General features: G+C 35.7%; 2 protein-coding genes and 1 long non-coding RNA gene across 4 annotated transcripts; 1 reads left to right on the top strand and 2 right to left on the bottom strand.

The window, feature by feature from the left end:
- Nucleotides 1-1047: 1047 nt before the first annotated feature.
- LOC105966692 (uncharacterized) lies at nucleotides 1048-3233 on the bottom strand. The gene is made up of 3 exons (XR_016029221.1): nucleotides 3059-3233; nucleotides 2041-2158; nucleotides 1048-1184 (listed from the first exon to the last, which is right to left on the bottom strand). It is a non-coding gene; the product is annotated as an uncharacterized LOC105966692 (long non-coding RNA).
- A 2035-nt stretch (nucleotides 3234-5268) lies between these two features.
- Nucleotides 5269-6972, top strand: LOC105966706 (peroxisomal and mitochondrial division factor 2). The gene is made up of 2 exons (XM_012991289.2): nucleotides 5269-5423; nucleotides 5731-6972. The coding sequence occupies exon 2, from the start codon at nucleotides 5740-5742 to the stop codon at nucleotides 6634-6636; it is 897 nt and encodes a 298-aa protein (XP_012846743.1). The 5' UTR covers nucleotides 5269-5423; nucleotides 5731-5739; the 3' UTR covers nucleotides 6637-6972.
- A 247-nt stretch (nucleotides 6973-7219) lies between these two features.
- LOC105966719 (uncharacterized) lies at nucleotides 7220-8700 on the bottom strand. 2 transcript variants are annotated; one of them, XM_012991304.2, is made up of 3 exons: nucleotides 7844-8700; nucleotides 7629-7729; nucleotides 7220-7520 (listed from the first exon to the last, which is right to left on the bottom strand). In XM_012991304.2, the coding sequence occupies exons 1-2, from the start codon at nucleotides 8348-8350 to the stop codon at nucleotides 7634-7636; spliced, it is 603 nt and encodes a 200-aa protein (XP_012846758.1). In that variant the 5' UTR covers nucleotides 8351-8700; the 3' UTR covers nucleotides 7220-7520; nucleotides 7629-7633. The 2 variants fall into 2 exon arrangements, with proteins under 2 accessions (XP_012846758.1, XP_088667698.1); XM_088811572.1 differs by having other exon boundaries at nucleotides 7220-7539; nucleotides 7844-8540.
- Between the last annotated feature and the right edge of the window lie 9549 nt (nucleotides 8701-18249).

The raw sequence follows: 18249 nt of genomic DNA, 5'->3' as shown, positions 1-18249 counted from the left end.
TTCAAAATATGAAGGCCGAATGGGATAAAACGAGTACAAACTTGAGAATATTCCGTATAATCTAGAAAATTCCACTAATTTTGACACTGCAAGAGTGGATGTGGTAGAAGATTCATAGTTGAATGGATTATTATAATAACTCAAACAAAGGAATTTTTTCGTAATTTGACATATCCTCATGAATGACCGCAATTTACTCTCAAATTTAAGAATTATTAAATTCAACAATCTTTGTTTGTAATATTAAGAAGGAAAAGATGTTGATATATATATATATATATATATATATATATATATATATATATATATATATATATATATATATATATATATATATATATATATATATATATATATATATATTATATTGATAAACGTAGATATAGTTTTACTTTTATGTTATATAGAAGTTGTTATTATATTAAATAGCACTTCTTTCTTTCTTTAATTAGAAAACACGTTTTTTACGTGATTGGGTATAAATATCCAACTCATCTCTCTTGTAACACTTGTAACAGTAACATCAGATATTCTGAATAAAACTTTCCTCTTCTCTGCAACTCCTTCTTCCAATCATCCTTCTTCTTCTTCATACCGATAATCAGTAGATTAACAAAAGACTGATAACAAAAATCCAATCAAGCCTTTCAATCAAAATTTATTGCCTCGATTTTCTAGTTGAAACCCAAATACATTTATCAGCATAACTGTCGAATCAAAATTTTGGTTTCATTTACTTTTTTTCCTTTAAAATAATTAACAAGGTGATTCATTCTTAAAGATATATATATATATATATATATATATATATATATATATATATATATATATATATATATATATATATATATATATATATATATACTAGGGGGAGAGGCACCGCGCATTGCGCGGTGCTGTTTGCCCACTATCTATGAGTAATTTTGATGGCAATATCTGTTGAGGCTGTATCTGTTGATAAGAGGCAGACTCTGGTCTTTAAACCAGTGAGCACTTCTGGCTGGGTTCAAATCATGCAACACCTATATTGTAAGCAATCCCCAAGGCTGAAGAATTATATGCATTCTATTTGTTACGTTATTTTACTTACATTGATCAATATCGATAGTCGAGTTACATAAGTGATCTCGAAAGCCCTTTTTTGTTGGCCACATTTGGAGTGCCCTTTTTATATTTGGTCATACCTGTAGTACAAGATACAAGTGCGGGGAAAATAAGTTGTTTGCCAGAGATGAGAGGATTAAACAACGGTTACTGCATACTGTCGATATTCACAAATCATACCATATATTGTTTCATTTATGAGTTTGTAATACTACATATATCACAATTCATAGTATGTAAAACTTACACCCTCGCAAGTAACCAAAAATCCAGACAATCTCAAACGAAACATGCACCGATATTGCATTTTTGTGCAATGCAAAAAAATAAAATAAAACGAAATTATGAATCGGCACTAAAACTGTTACACATGTTACAGATACTTGTAGAATCCATCCAAAGGCTGATAATCCAAAATTATGGAATAACTCTTTAGCAAGAAAAATGAGCAATTCTTGTTACTCTGAAAACAAATGAGACAAAATCATTTGTAATGTCGCTGGCCATAGATGTATCAGGAAATTTGAGAACAATGTTACTGCATTGGCAAAAAAATAATATGCATATAAATTGTAGCTGGTAAGATTACCCCTAACTATGCATATTTAGAAAGACCCCTAAACTAAAGTTTAATACGAAAAATTACCTAAACTAAAGTTTAATACGCAAAATTACTTTTGTACCTCATGTATTTTTACTGATTGGTTTGAACCAAAAATCTTTATTGACATTCATAATATTTTATAAGTCAGGGTCGCAATTGATGTCTATCTTGCTAATATACACACACACATAAAAATATCGTTTGTTAGTAGTAGTGTAGCAAGTTATTTATATAATATTGTTTGCTAATCTAATTGATTAAAATTAGCAGTAGAAGCTATAAGAAAACTATTTCATGAAATCGGAATAATATATGAAGGGCTTGAGGCTTACAAAATGTGAAATATCAATGTATGCGTGAAAATCGTGAAGGAGCTCTTTTTTGCAGACACCTCTGACAAAATTCCCTTTTCTCAGAAATATGAGGCCGTGAAATGTTCTCAAGATTTTCCTGTATAAAGACAACCAAAGGAATTAAAGCAATGTGTAGTTGTGTACTGGAAAGAAAATCATAAAATGATACTATCATCACTTTTCCAGTACAGCAAAGGTAAATACTGAATAAATAACTTCGGTATGGGCGTACAAATAAAGAGCTACGAGAATGGCAAACCAATTTATATTCGACGGAAATATATATACATAAGAGGTGTGCAGCAGCATTATGTTATTGCAAGTGAAATATAAAATCTACATAAGAATATAGTTTACGACTAATAAACAGGTCACATAAGATTCTTTGGTAAAAAAGAAAAAAAAAATCAACGCAGTGCGAATACAACATAAAATATTTTTAACCAACGATGCAAGGGTTTTTTTCGAAAAACACCAGAGATGAAAATATCGATACCCAATAGGCGCCGATGGACCAGAAAATCATTGAAGCAAATTCCCCTGGTCTAACTACAATTAACCTCAATGGCATGCTGATATTTTTAAGAAATGAAACACAATCACAATATATTAGCTAATTCAATTATCAAATAAATTTTCAACCAAACAAAGCTTAATTCTGGCTCAATCTAATTTCAGAAGTAAATAAATAAAAAAATGATACTACGAATTGAAGAATTTCATTTAAAAATAAAATATAACTAAAAGAATTTACACTTGTTTTAATTAATAAATTTCTTCCGAGGTCACAAGCAACATTAACAAAAATGGAAGAAATAAACAATAAATCTTACAAAATGAAGCTCCAATGGCGATAAACAATGAAAGAGGAAGTTGGAAATCAATTATGTGTGCACTTTAAACATAAAACCCCAACATGAAACCAAGTACCGCAAAAATAATTCAATATGCAGAACCCTTATATTCAGCCTAAACATAGAACCCTTATTTTTAATACCTTAAATCATTTTCTCACTGAAGAGAGCGGCGGTGGAGTGGTTGCAGAAAGAGGCGAGAGGAGATGAACTAAAGGAAAGAAAGATGAGAGAAGGAAAGCAATTAAAAATGGGCTGCACACGTCAATTTACGTCAGGAACCCACTACTGCAGAGTACCGACCCGATTATAAGAAATTGGAAAAGAAAATTGGGATTAGTTACTTTTGGAGAAAATATTCCTAAAACGACGTCGTTTTAGTATTAAAGTGACAAAAGAAAAAGGAAAGAAAAAGGGAGGAAAAGCTGGTGCTGCCATCGATTCTTATATGTGTGTGTGTGTGTGTGTGGAAATTAAATAATAACTAGTAATTGTACCCGTGCGATGCACGGGACAACAAATTACATTGTTTTGATGTTGTAAGAATATAAACAAACGTTTGATGTATCGTATGATCAAAATTCTATTATACTGGAACATTATTAAGTATACTACACACAAAAAAAAAGACATAACTTTACTGTTGAATAAGTATCGTATGAATTGAATCAGCTAATACCAGTAGATTGAAAATTTGAACCAGGAAAAAAATCATCAATTATGTCTTTCATGTTGAGCTTAAAAGTAATTAGATTTAATAACTAAGTTAACATAATCAAAACTAAACTATCGACAACATACCATCGTAAAATGCCATCTATACATCTTGCATCGGAACTAAGCCCTTCTCCACTGCCTCATTTTAAGGCTGTTTTGCCACTGGAATTAACAATTGGAAAATTAAGAAACAATAAATTAAATATCGCATACAAACAATAAGTCTTGAAGGTCGACTTCCAATAGCTTGTGGCTCCGCCCATTTTTGGTTAATTTTCTCAAATCATCCATTTCAATAACATGTCCAATAACATATAAAATGAAATAATTGTTATACATAAAATTTGAAAACTTTGGTATAAATTAATGAAACACATAATTTAACAAAATGAAATTACCTATAAGCCATGATGGAAAAAAATGTAAACTAATTGCCACACAGTCAATAGGATGAAGAAGAATATAAGAAACAAAATCTAAAGTCGGCTTACCAAAAGAAGAAGCCTTAGGTAGGGAAGACATAAAATTCAAATGTTGCGGACATTCTGTAAAACGATGTTACAAAATCCGCTAGGGATGAAAATCAGATTTATTTACCCTTTTCTGTAAAAATTGAAAATCAGATTATTATAAATAATATCTAGGAGAATTTGATGAAAATCGATAATAATATTTAAAATAATATTTAGGAGATAAAAATTTGATAAAAAAATCAAAAACTAATATTTAGGAGATAAAAATCTGATAAAAATAGAAAATAAAATTTAAAATAATAGTAGAAGATAAAAATTTGATAAAAATCGAAAATAATATTTCAAATAATGTTAATGAGATAAAAGTTGATAAAATATGAAAATAATAATTAGAATAATATTTAGGAGATAAAAATTTGATAAAAATCGAAAATAATGTTTAGGACACAATAATCTGATAAAAAACGAAAATAATATTTAGGAGATAAAAAACTAATAAAAACATGATAAAACTCGAAAAAAATATTTAAAATATTATTTAGGAGATATAAATATGATAAAATTCGAAAATAATATTTAGGAGATAAAAATCTGCTAAAAGTTGAAAATTATATTTAAAATTACAGTTAGGAGATATAAATTTGATAAAATCAAAAAATATTATTTATAATAATATTTAGGAGATAAAAATTTGATAAAAATAAAAAATAATATTTAGTAGACAAAAATCTGATAAAAAATAAAAAATAATATTTAAAATAATATTTAGGGGATACAAATATGATAAAATTCGAAAATAATATTTAAATTAATATTAAGGGGATAAAAATTTGATAAAAAATGAAAAAAATTTACAAATATGACATTAGGGTTTCTTAGGGTTGCCCTAGCGTTTCTTTCTTTTATATATAAGATGAATACTAGGTATACAAAATCGAAATGTAAGATCTTTTCTTTAATAATAAAAATATAATATGAAAAGATAAAATATTGATAAAAAAATACTAAATAAAAAGATAAAACATCGATATTAATTTGTAATATTATACAAGAGCAGGATTTATTCAGCATTAGTGATCGATTACTTGTAAAAGAAGAAAATTTGAAGGCTCGGCCCATCACGCAATTTTACTATTGGGGAGACCAATTCGCATACCCTAAATCCTTTCAGCACGTGCTAAGCATAATCTCTCTCTCTACTTGATTTGCCAACCAATTGGAAAAAATTCTCTTTCTCCTTTTCCCTGTAAAAAGATCTGTAACCCTAATTTCATTTCACTGAATCCACCACAATTCTCCCGCATTTCTGCAGCTAAAGGTATGCTTCCTTCGTTTTACCCTTGTAATTTATCCATCAAAATAATCCAGTTTCAGGATCCGAAACATATTGTAAAATATATATTAGAAAACCCTCAGTCCAGCTCTTAAACCCTGTTTCGTTGCTTTGAAACGTAAAGCACTCATACTTGCTGTTAATTTTTAAGAAACTCGCATAATTCTGTTTTTTTTTTGATATCTTGATTTACATCCGAGCCCAAGTTATCAAGTTATGATTTGTTCTTCTCTCTCTCTGTTTTTTTTTTTTTTTCTGTCAAATGGTTAATCATGTTGTTTTTCTTGTTTAGGAATTAGAAATGGCTGATGAAACAGTGATCAATGGAGATTTTTCTAATGACCGGGCGGTGGAAATTACCGGTGAAGAAGAAGCTTCGTCGAAAATTTCAGTCCTCACCCAGAAGATCACCGATCTAGAGCTCGAAAACAAAAAGAACATTCAACAAAATGAGGGTTATAAGCAGGAAATCGAAGAATTGAAGGCATCCGTCCGAGAATTGAGCGGTGCGAATGTGGAGTGGAAGAACAAGTTCGAGAAAGCAGAGTCAGAAATCAAGACCTTGGGTTCGGTGGCGGCCCGAGCTGCAGAACTCGAAATTGATGTGTCGAGGCTTCATCACGATTTGGTATCTGCAGTGAGTGATTTACAGGAAAATACAGTTGAAGTGTCGAACTTGAAGAAGGAATTGGAGGGAGCAAAAGAGAGGGAGAAGGACAAGGATGTTAAGTTGGAGGTTATTGGTAAGGAGAGAGATTTGTTATTGGCCAAGGTTGAGAAACTCGAGGGATTCGAAACGAGTTTGAGGGATGAATCTGACGTCAAGGAAAAGGAGATTCGGGGTTTGAAGAAGAAGATTGAGGAGTTGGCTGGGATTGTTGATATTTGCAAGAATTTGGAGAAAGTGAGACAAGCGTTGGAGAGTTCGATTGTGAAAATGAAGGGGGAAATCACTATTCTAGAGAATAGTTTGAAGGAGAAAAATAATGTGATTAGGGTGTTCGAAACGAAGGCAAGAGAAGTTGATGAAATAGTCAATCGAGACCTTGGTTTAAATAATGGGGGTGAAAAGAAGAAGGGGTTAATAATTGGGGGTTTGAAGCAAAAGGATTGGGTTCTCGTCGGTGGTTCAACCTTTGCTGCTGTTGCTGTGATGGGGGTTGCTTGCTACGTACACGCTGCTGCTAAAAAGCACTAATTGGCGACGAGGTTAGATGGACTTATTTTCCGATGAAATGATTTAAAAAAGAGAGTTTAAATTTTGATAGGTGGTGTTTTTTGGATTTGTGTTATGTTTTTTATGGAGTTTGGGAATCAGTTTCTTTAAATTTGGTTGTGGAATAATGCTTGGGAACTTACTCCATATTTAGAGCATTGTCACTTTAACTATATTTTGGATCAAGTTTTGAGTTATTATTTGTAACTTGAGAGATTCATCATGTTGACAACAGTATGTTTGATTATGAGTAGTCTGCACTCTGTTTACTGGAACAACAGCTTTTGGATGATAATATCTCATTTACTTGTTTTTTGACCTTTTCGATCTTTGACAAGTATCTTTCCATGTCTTGATCACATTGAGTGGGTGAAGTAATTCGATTAATGTCGACGTTTTATGACTTGTTAGCTAGTTGGAAATAAGATCTGGTCAATACTTCATAGTTTGAGATTGCCATGGCTACTATGTTTGTTACTACTATTTGAATTAGCTTTTTCTGTTATTAGAGAATTTGGTGGAACTAGTTCAAATAATTTCAAACCATATTACATGAAACCCAACATAATAACTCAAAATATAAAAATTAATAATTAATGATAAAATTAAAATCAAGAAGCACAAAAACTGCATAACTAGATCTGAAAATAAGAAATACATCTGATACAACAAAACCTTGTGTGAGAGAGTACAGCTTGTGAAAATGAGAATACAATGCAAACGAAATTAATTTCACTGGAAAATAATTAAGAATCCAAACAATCATGGTGTACTTGAGGCAGCACCTTATTATATGATATGTATGATGTGTATGTAACTCAACCCTTGACACCAATTCTCTTCAACTTGGAGTCTTATCCTTCTGCCTGCAAATTTTTACAAAGACTGCTTTCTGTCACGTGACGTGTAAGTAACCCAAATCAAGAAATATGATATTACAATAAATTTGAAAAATTCGAAGAACCGGAAATTACCAGAATCACTTATCGGAAGGTCTCAGAAGTTCAAGCAAACCACAGCAATTCATCCACGAAGCAGGTGATGTTGCCGATGTTGCAGCCACCGCAGCAAGTGGCTGCCCCCAAATATTTAATGTGATAAATAAATTAAAATAAGTCAGCAAATTCTCGAAAAGAAACTGATTTTTACGAAAAACGGAGATGAAGGCGTTGAAATATCATCATCATACCTGACCATGCGTGGCTCTTGGATTTTCATCCACACAATCTTCTTCTCCATTTTTCTCTGCTGACGTGGACTTATTAGCAGCAGCATCCGATGAATCTCCAACACTTTTGTCTGAAGTGGGCAATGTCTCCTCAGGAACAAATTTCTTGAGAATACCCCATGGATCAGCTACGAGGTTCTTAATTTCCCTATCCACTTGAGTAACATAACTAGATGAAGTTTGAGTCACATTCTCAACCACAGATTCTTCAGCTTTTTTGAACTCTTCCACAAAAGATTCGATCGAAGCCGGGCCCACCTCTTCATCCACCTTTTCCTCGTTTTCTATTCCTTCATCACCACCGGTTTTGATTTCGTCCGCCTCCACATTTTTCGCGTTTTCTTGTCCTTCATCACCACCGGTTTTGATTTCGTCCGCCTCCACATTTTCCACATTTTCTTGTCCTTCAGCACCACTTGTTTTGATTTCATCTTCTGCCACGGAATCTGTATTCACAGAACTATCCATTTCCACTTGCCAAATAAAAACAAAAAAACAAAATTGTTGTTGCTTTTGTGTGTGTTTGGTTCCTTTTTCCAACTCCAAGTAATTGTGTCCCGGAAAAACTAGAATTTAAAGGGTGGCTTCAAAGTAGAACTCAAAAAAGAATATACTCTCAGATTTGGTGATGATTACGTGATTATAAAGTGGTGCGCACGTTTTCGGGTGAGAATTTGAGAGGTGATATAATATTACGTAGTTGCAACTTGGAAGGATTGAGTAGCTGTTTTGAGAATGGTAGATGATTATTTAAAGTTGCATGAAAGCTACTACCATATGCAATTGGACTGTTTTAATGCTATTTTGTCAAAGTAGATGCAACAGATGGTATTAATGTTTGTGTTTTATTTTGCAGATTGATTTGCTGTCTCCTTGCTGTAACACATTCATGGCATCATGGCCAATTGTAATAATAGTTCAATTATTATTATTAAAATATGTATATCATACATATATAAATTTAAATGTTAACAGATATTTGGATTTGCCACCACAGTTCTACCAGGCCTCATTTTCAAATTCGATTTCAATTTACAATATTTAAATTGAGTCTATAATGTCAACCAATACATGCTATACATGTTACTATATATGTATAGTAATGTATAGTTATGTTTACAGTTTGACAAACACTGCTTCACAAGTGACTTCAACCAAATTTTTGACACCTTCAAGGAGAGGATCAATGGCTTTCATAAACTGCAATTGCAAAATCAAAACAAAAAAAAAATTACTTAGTTGCAAATCAACAAAATTTGATGAAACATCAAAACACTCAAAAATCAACAAATACTAAGAGATCGAGAGATAGAGAGAGAGATTATTGCTGGGAAATGCTACAAATTTTAAATCAAACATACAGTGAATCCTCACCCCCCCTCGCCTCCTACCAAAACCCTAGGCGCCGCTACTAACCACCCACAGTTTCGCACACCCACAAATGCAAAAAATTATAGAAATAAATCTGTAAACATAAAAATAAACAAAATTACCATCAAAATATAGATCTCGACGAGAGGAATCCAACGGTGGATAGCCCGTCGAATTTCGACTGGTGGAACACAAAGAACACCTCCGGCAAGACCACCGTCGTCGAATGAAAAAAAATTGCAGAAACAGATCTGTTCTCCAAACTGAATGAAATCATCACCAAAAGAAAGAGCTCGACGAGAGGATTCCAACGGTAGTCAAACCATCGAATTCCGACCACGGAGAGAGAGTTATGGCTCCGGGAAGCAATTTCACCGGTGGGAGGTTTGTGGAGGCGGGATTTTGAATCTGGGAGAAGAAGAGAGACCGAAATGTAAGTGTCTAGGGTTTAAAATTGATTTTAAAAGGGTATTATAGGTACTTCAGATGGGCCCAGGGGGGTATGTCAAAATATTTTCGAAATTAGGGGGGTTTCCATTAGAGTGTAATCCACTTGGTAGTTAGTTCTATATAATTTGGGAATGAGGGGGGTCTACAAAATAATCCCTGGTATACAATCCCATAAGATAACCCCTTCTATTAACTATTATATCTATATTACACTTAATTAACCATTAACTGCCATTTTTATCATATGAACATAATGGATGAATATATTTTGGAGGAAGCGTAATAATTTTAAAATCGGGAGTGTTTATAGGTGGAGGACTGTGTCGATTAGCGGAGCAAATTTCCTTGTTCATTTTTAATTCTAGTGAGTTTTTCGTATCACATTTGATTGTCACGATTTCTATATGTATTGTGATATGCATGTTTTGTGCTTTGGTGTTAAAAGTGTTCAGATGCTATTGATATTTGATATACCTTATTGAGTTAATCCAATAAACTGATAGAATATTTTTTGTTTGGGGAACAACTGTAAACTCTTATTGCATCTCCAAAACTGAGTATACTGAGTTTGGCCTCGTTAAAACCTTCCCTCCCTAGAGAAGGAAATAGTACCCTATAAAATACATATTGCAGCCTTGGTTTAGCGAAATTTGGCTATACAATCCTATCTAGAAAAATCAAATTTTGAATGTGCGCCGGAAGATGTCTGGGATGATTAAAATCCTTGTCAACTGATAGTCTTCTCGCTTCCTTTGCCATAGCACGGTAAGTGCATTTCTTAGAACCCACATGAGGATGTAGCTTTGAAATATTCTGAAAAATATAAGCGTATTTCCAATTTTCTTCCATGTTGCCGGCAAGCATCTCGACCGCCGGTGAATAATCCGTGAGAATCTCTACGTAAACCATTACAAGTTGATAGTAACAAATTAATCCATCATGTTACTCTCCAACTCCGCTAGATCGGCATTTGAATGACCATACAACCTGAAAAAATCATAAACAAAGTTTCTTTCGAATTGCTAAGGATATCCCCACCACCTGATGGTTGAGGAGAACATACTCCATCGACGTTGAGTTTTAGTGTTCCTCGTTTGGTTTCGTCCAAACCAACCATCCACATTTAATATTCTTTCTAGCCATTAAAGGTAGGTAAAGTCTCTCCTGAATAATCCTTTTCGATGCAGTAAAATCTCATTTAGGAGATAATAAAAAGGTCATCGTTAGAAGAAAGTTAAAGACTTCTTTTATGATAGAGTCACATGCATTGGATGAGTGTCAAATCTAGCTTTGGTTTCGGGTTTTCGGGCCCTTTCCAAATTTCCCATGTACTACAGTGCAATTCCGATAATGGTCATGCCCATTTGTGATTCTCCAACTATAAGCTTGAAGCCATACAACCCAAATGTTGGGATGTGAAGCTCATGAGTCAACTGAAAATTCGTAAGAGGTTCTAGATTAGCCGGTTTTAACTTTATTAACATACTTTGATTAGATTCGTTTAAAACGGAATAAATTTAATCTGGCAACTTACAATTTTCGCGAGCAGATTCGTTTCTATCTTCGGCGCACGAACGAGAATCCACACCAAGCCTTCAATTCTCGAAAAAACTGTTGTCCAGAAATTCACATCCCTCTTCCTTCAGTAATATCTCCGAGATGGTTGGTCTGATTGAGAAACCATTCGAAAGGATTATATTACTATGGGTTAGGAAGCTACTGTATAACTTTCAAGCCTATCCGATGAACGGTTGATTTATGTTGAATTTCTTCGCAGTACTGCTCAGAAAATTCGGGAATTATAGTTTGCTCTAAAAACCTATAATCCTCTATTGTATATCACGGATTAATAATTCTTCTACAAGGGTGGATTTATACTTGAAGAAATCTAAAATGAAATGCTTTTTATAGTTTGAAAATTGCTATTTACGGTTCATAACAAAAAACACTTTATCTCTCTAAAACCCAAAAAAACCTAAACCCCCCCCCCCCCCCCCCCCCCTCCCCAAACTGCAAATAGCAAAAAAAAAAAAAAAAACAAATTCAAAAATTTGAAATCAAGCTTGAAGAAGGGTTGGGCTTCGATTTTTTGAGGTAAATTCGACTCTTTTATGTATAATATGCATTGGATAGGTCGATTACGGAACCCATTTTATGTCAAAAAAATCCTACAAATCGATTTGTAGACCTTTTTTTTTCTCGCAAAAACATGGTGGAACGCCCAAGGCGTGTAGGAACGCCCGTTCCGGGCGTTCGTACATGCCTTGGGCGCCCATCTTGGGGGTTCAATTAAAAAAAAAATTTGCACTAGACGCCCAACTCGGGCGCCCAAATGCACTATGCACGCCCAAGTTGGGCTTTTACGCGTTTTGCCCAGTTTTTTCGATCGATTTTTTTTTTTTTTTTGCTATTTGCACTCTGGGGGGTTTTTGGATTTTTTTTGGAGGTTTTAGGGTTTTAAAGAGATAAAGTGTTTTTTGTTATGAACCGCAAATAGCAATTTTCAAACCGTAAAAAGCAAGTCCCAATCTAAATCTATAATCCTGAAACTTAGAGAGAAAAGAAGAAGGAAAAAATATTTTCTCTCCAATGTGAAATATGCGTGTAGCAAAAATCATTATCTCTCTCCAACCTAATCTCTATTATATATATAGCACAAGGAATTAGAGTCACACATAGAGAAGATTAAATATAAATAAATCCCACTCCTTCTATAACTCTATATAGTTGAAAATTGTAGTCCAATGGGAACTTAATATTCGGCTATATTAATTACAATATATAATATTGGCTGAACTTTATTTTCTCGATTAATTAGAAAATCCAACGGGCGACAATAGGGACTAAAAGAGAAAATATAAATCGGGCAACTAATAATTAATTAAATCCAAATTCTTAAAAGAATTCATTTAATTAATCATTACATTCGAGCTCCGGTTGATCATTACTTAGATTCTCCCCACATTAAGATATATTATAACTACCAAATAATTTATCCAATGCTAAATAAGTTAAATGGTTTCTTTTCATGAGGCTTACCCGCTTAACTTATTTGAATATGCCGTATACGAAATCCACCTGGCCAGGACTTGGCATAAACAAATCTTATATGCTACTCAAGGGTTATTATCAATCTCATATTTCAGAGATGTGGATTCATTTCGATAATTAATTTTTCCACCTGTTAATTCTTAATGTCTCTACTCAACGCACCGAGGGCCATTTGACTCAATATAGGAATCTCTCCCATTGTGACATCAAAGTAGAGATCATCAATTAAATATGTACGTTAATTAACTAAGGATTAAGAGAGTAAGTAATTTACTGTCAACTAGAAATAATACAGTTTCATTTATGAACAGTGATGAAACAATTATTCCACTTTGTCCGGTTCAACACATGCCTGATGTGCTAGCACAATAAGTCAAAACAATAACTACAAAAGTTATTCTCTGTTTAATGTGATCAAGACCAATCACATAAATATTGTGCTACAATCTTTTACAAATGGTTAGTCCATTTCCATCCAGATTGTGAACATTTATCTTTATATTCTAAACGAACCTTCGAAATGATCTTTATGTACGCCGTAGCACACCATCTCGAATACTATTAGAATATGAGACTTATGTTTTTAATTAATTGACAAACAATCAATGAAATGCATTGAGCGGCTTAGCGGCGCGTGCGGCGGTGCAGCGGCGGTGCGTGGATTCGTCGGGGCAGCAGCTCCTCTCCAATTAGGTTTCACCTCGTATTTTCGACCCACTCGAACTACAACACTAGATGTAAACGAGTTAGATAACAACAAGTATAAAGCGAAGGAAACGAGAGGAGAAAACCGGCGGTTTTCCGGCGGTGGTCGGCGGTGGCGCGGCGGGGCAGCAACGGCCGAAGGGGAGAGCGGCTAGGGCTTGAGCGGCTAGGGTTTGGTTCAGAAAATCTGATCTCAAACTCTTGTTTGAGGTCTATTTATACTTAGGGTTTTCAACCCTAGTGGGTTTAAGTCATTGGGCTTGACCCACTGATGTATTAAGCCCATTCCCTCGTCGGCCTCGTTTCTAATAAACGATCGTTCACAAAGTTATAACAAAATTATATTTGTGACGAGCTCAAAGTCCTCGTCGATACGAGTGCCTCTTCGAAATTTCCAATTTCCAAAATTGGAAACTTCCACTTCAGTGGACTTGCTAAATCGGGAAACTTCCCAATTTAGAAAGTTCACTAAATTCCGCATTTCTCTCTTTCTCCACGTTTATTCCGATTCGCAATTCACAATTACGAATCTTGGATTCAATCATATCGACATCCAATCGTTCAAAGATTAACACATTAATCTATGCTTGTTGTTATCAAGGATCTATATTACACGAGAAGTGTGACCCTCAATGGTTCAGGTGTATGCTAGCCGTGGGCTCACAAGTCTTTGTGATTCGAACAACACATTGTTCTTATACGAACTCCTCCCAAGAGTCCCGATTAGAGTAAAACTCATTTTACCTAATCCCCGATCAAATCGGTGCGCCCAACGAATCAAGATTGGCGTCTAGCAACTACGCATCATGATTCCCTAGATACAAATGAAGTGCCTGCAAGAACGTTATGATATAGTTAGCGTATAGTACGATCCTTTAGCAGCACATGTCCCGATTGAACTAGAGACATTGGTTCACTGAGACCTCTTATAAAGTTCAATAACTGTGCGAACGTTCTAGGTATTATAAATCCGTTCGTGTGCGACTTAGGGAAACACATTTCCCTAATCACCCCACTATCAATTCTGGCCATAGATTCCATGGATTATAAACCGTTAGAACACACAGGACATCCATGACTACTCAAGCGCTCGAATCCCCTACTACAATGCACAGACTTCACACTAGAATTCGGATTGCACGAACGTTGGCCCTTGGAGTGGTCCGCTGTGGGACTCAGGGACAGGTCACGATACAATCGGTCCTCTAGTGAAATCACGGTGATGTCTGGGTCTTAAGGACTAATGGTGTACAACTATATCTTAGAAACCTATTACTCGATGAATGAGAACCACTTATAGATTTCTAGGGCGAGGGAGTTCAGTGAACTCATCTAATATGAGCACCCACTCAAGTATGCCGATGTCACAACACCGAGGACTGATGAGACGCAGTACACATACACTAAGTGCTAGTCTCAAAAGGGAAAGGCCGGTATCCTCATTATTGGCGTAACCCATCGACTAGGAACAAGGTTTAACAGTTACATTACATTGCTGAGTTATCTCACGATTCTACTAAATCAACTCACAGTAATAGAGTAACTCGCTAGGACTATATCTATGGTACTTGCATGGGATAACAGATATAGAATGCCAAATAAGATATTTTGTTATTACGAACGAAAAACGATTGTTTTATTACATGAAATAAGATAAAGACCACAGCCACAAGTTGGCTTGTCGGTCACCTACTCTAACAATCTCCCACTTGACCTAAAGCTAACTACTCATAAATCTAAGTCCCATCGACTCTCGATGTTTCTCGTGGACTGATCCTGACAATTGCTTGGTGAAGGGATCTGCAATATTGTCCTCCGACGTTGTCTAGCTTGACTTCACCTCTCTCTATGATCTCTCGGATCACATGGTATTTTCTTAACACGTGCTTCGACTTCTGATGAGCTCTTGGTTCCTTAGCTTGCGCTACGGCTCCGTTGTTATCGCAGTACAGCCATACTGGATCGCTAGCGTTCGGAAAAACACCCAACTCTTGGATGAATTTCCTAATCCATGACCCTTCATTTGAAGCATCTGATGCTGCAATATATTCAGCCTCGGTGGTGGAATCAGCCGTCGTGCCTTGTTTGGAACTCTTCCAACACACGGCACCCCCGTTGACTTTGAATATATACCTCGAGTTTGACTTCGAGTCATCCACGTCCGACTGAAAACTAGAATCCGTGAAGCCTTCTAATTTCAACTCGGTATCCCCATAGACCAAAAACAAATCTCGAGTTCTTCGCAAGTACTTGAGAATGTCCTTCACAGCCTTCCAATGGGCTGGGTCGGGGTCGGACTGATATCTGCTTGTGACGCTCACAGCATACGCAATATCAGGTCGCGTACACAGCATGCCATACATTATGCTTCCTATAGCGGATGCATAAGGTGTCCTTTTCATCTCCTCGATTTCCATTTGCGTTTGAGGACGCATGGATTTCGAGAGACGAACCCCATGGGACATTGGCAAGAATCCCTTCTTGGATTTTTCCATGCTAAACCGTTTAAGAACGGTGTCTATGTACATGGATTGGGACAAGCCAAGCAATCTCCTCGATCTATCTCTATAGATCCGTATTCCTAATACGTAGGATGCTTCTCCCAAATCCTTCATCGAGAAACGTGTGGATAACCATACTTTAGTTGACTGCAACATCCCTACATCATTCCCGATGAGTAGTATGTCATCAACATAAAGTACAAGAAAAGTCACTGCACTCCCACTAACCTTCTTGTAGACACAAGGTTCCTCCGGGTTTTTCACAAATTCAAACTCTTTGATAGTTGTGTCGAACCTTTTGTTCCAACTACGGGATGCTTGTTTCAATCCATAAATGGATCGCTGGAGTTTGCAAACCTTTTGCTCATCTCCAGAAGATATGAAGCCTTCCGGCTGCGCCATGTAAATTTCTTCCTCAATGTCCCCATTAAGGAAAGCGGTCTTCACATCCATTTGCCATATCTCATAGTCATACCACGCAGAGATGGCCAACAAAATCCTAATGGACTTAAGCATAGAAACTGGAGAGAAGGTTTCCTCATAGTCAACTCCTTGTTTTTTAGTATAACCCTTCGCTACCAATCTAGCCTTGTAGGTCGATACCTTTCCATCTACTCCAATTTTCTTCTTATAGATCCACTTGCAGCCTATGGGAACAATTCCCTCAGGTGGATCTACCAAGGTCCATACCTTGTTGGAGTACATAGAGTCCATTTCACATTTCATGGCATTAAGCCAATGTCCCTTGTCTGTATCCGATACAGCTTCGTTGAAAGTTCTAGGATCACATCCTTGGTCAACTTCATCAACGAGGAATAACCTATCGGGCGCTCTCCGAACTCTTTCGGATCTACGCAGCGACGGTTCAGGAGGTATATTAGTGGTTTGTTGAATTGGTTCATTATCTGATTGTTGTGCTTGAACTTCAGATTGTGGTTCTCGAACTTCTTCGAGATCAACTACACTGCCCTTTCTATCCGATAGAAATTCCTTCTCAAGGAACACGGCATTTCTCGAGACGAACACATTTGCCTCGGAAACATAGTAGAATTCGTATCCCATGGAATCCTCGGGATACCCCACAAAATGGCATAGGTCGGATTTTCCATCCAACTTATCTCCCACTAGCCGCTTCACGTAAGCGGGACAACCCCATATCCTAATATGTTTAAACGTGAGTTTCTTGGAGTGCCAAAGTTCATAAGGTGTGGAGTTAACTGCTTTGGTATTGACCATATTCAGCAAACACATGGCAGTTAGGAGTGCATGACCCCACAGGTATGCCGGTAGCTCGGTGAACCCCATCATAGATCGAACCATGTCTAACAGTGTTCGATTCCGACGTTCGGAAACTCCATTAAGTTGAGGAGTTCCAGGAGGAGTCCATTGAGACAGAATCCCATTCTCTTTAAGATAGTCTATAAACTCAGTACTTAAGTATTCGCCACCAAGATCGGATCGTAGTTTCTTAATACGTCTACCGAGTTGGTTTTCTACTTGGTGTCTAAAATCTTTGAACTTTTCAAAAGTTTCAGACTTATACTTCATTAAGTACACGAAACCATACCTAGAATAATCATCAGTAAAGGTAACGAAGTAGTTAAAACCACCCCTAGCACTAACGCTTAGTGGACCACACACATCTGAATGGATCAAATCCAAAAGACCCTCGGCTCGTTCCATCTTCCCTTTGAAGGGAGTCTTGGTCATTTTCCCTTTAAGGCAGGACATACAAGTTTGAAGTGATTTCACGTCCTCCAAGGAGAACATTCCTTCACTTACAAACTTGTTCATCCTTCTCAAGGAAATGTGACCCAGTCGAGCGTGCCAAAGTTGTGCGGGGTTAAGACCTATATCTTTTCGTTTTGCTGATATAACGTTAATAGGTATTTCATTTGGATTTAGTTCATATAAGTTGTTTATAAGTTGTCCCTTACAAATCATATTTTGATCCTTTTGTATAATGCAAATCGAATTTCCATAAACAAAAGTAAAACATTCATTATCCAAAACAGGAATAGAAATAAGGTTTCGAATAAGTGACGGAACAAATAAACAATTGTTCAAAACAATGGAAAAACTAGAATCCAAAACAGAAAGATAAATTGTCCCAATGGCTTCAGCAGCAACCCTTGCTCCGTTGCCCATTCTTAGGTAGGTCTCACCCACATTAAGCCTCCTACTTCTTGTCATGAGCTGCAAATCATTACAAAGATGTGAGCCACAACCAGTATCCAATACCCAAGCAGAAGATTTAACGGACAAATTAACTTCAACTAAATATGTACC

This window comes from Erythranthe guttata, chromosome 13 (genome assembly GCF_056151865.1).
Source record: "Erythranthe guttata isolate IM_541 chromosome 13, IM_541, whole genome shotgun sequence".
Taxonomy (NCBI): domain Eukaryota; kingdom Viridiplantae; phylum Streptophyta; class Magnoliopsida; order Lamiales; family Phrymaceae; genus Erythranthe; species Erythranthe guttata.
Note: the sequence above shows the minus strand (reverse complement) of the source record. Positions and strands in the feature narration are given on the sequence as shown.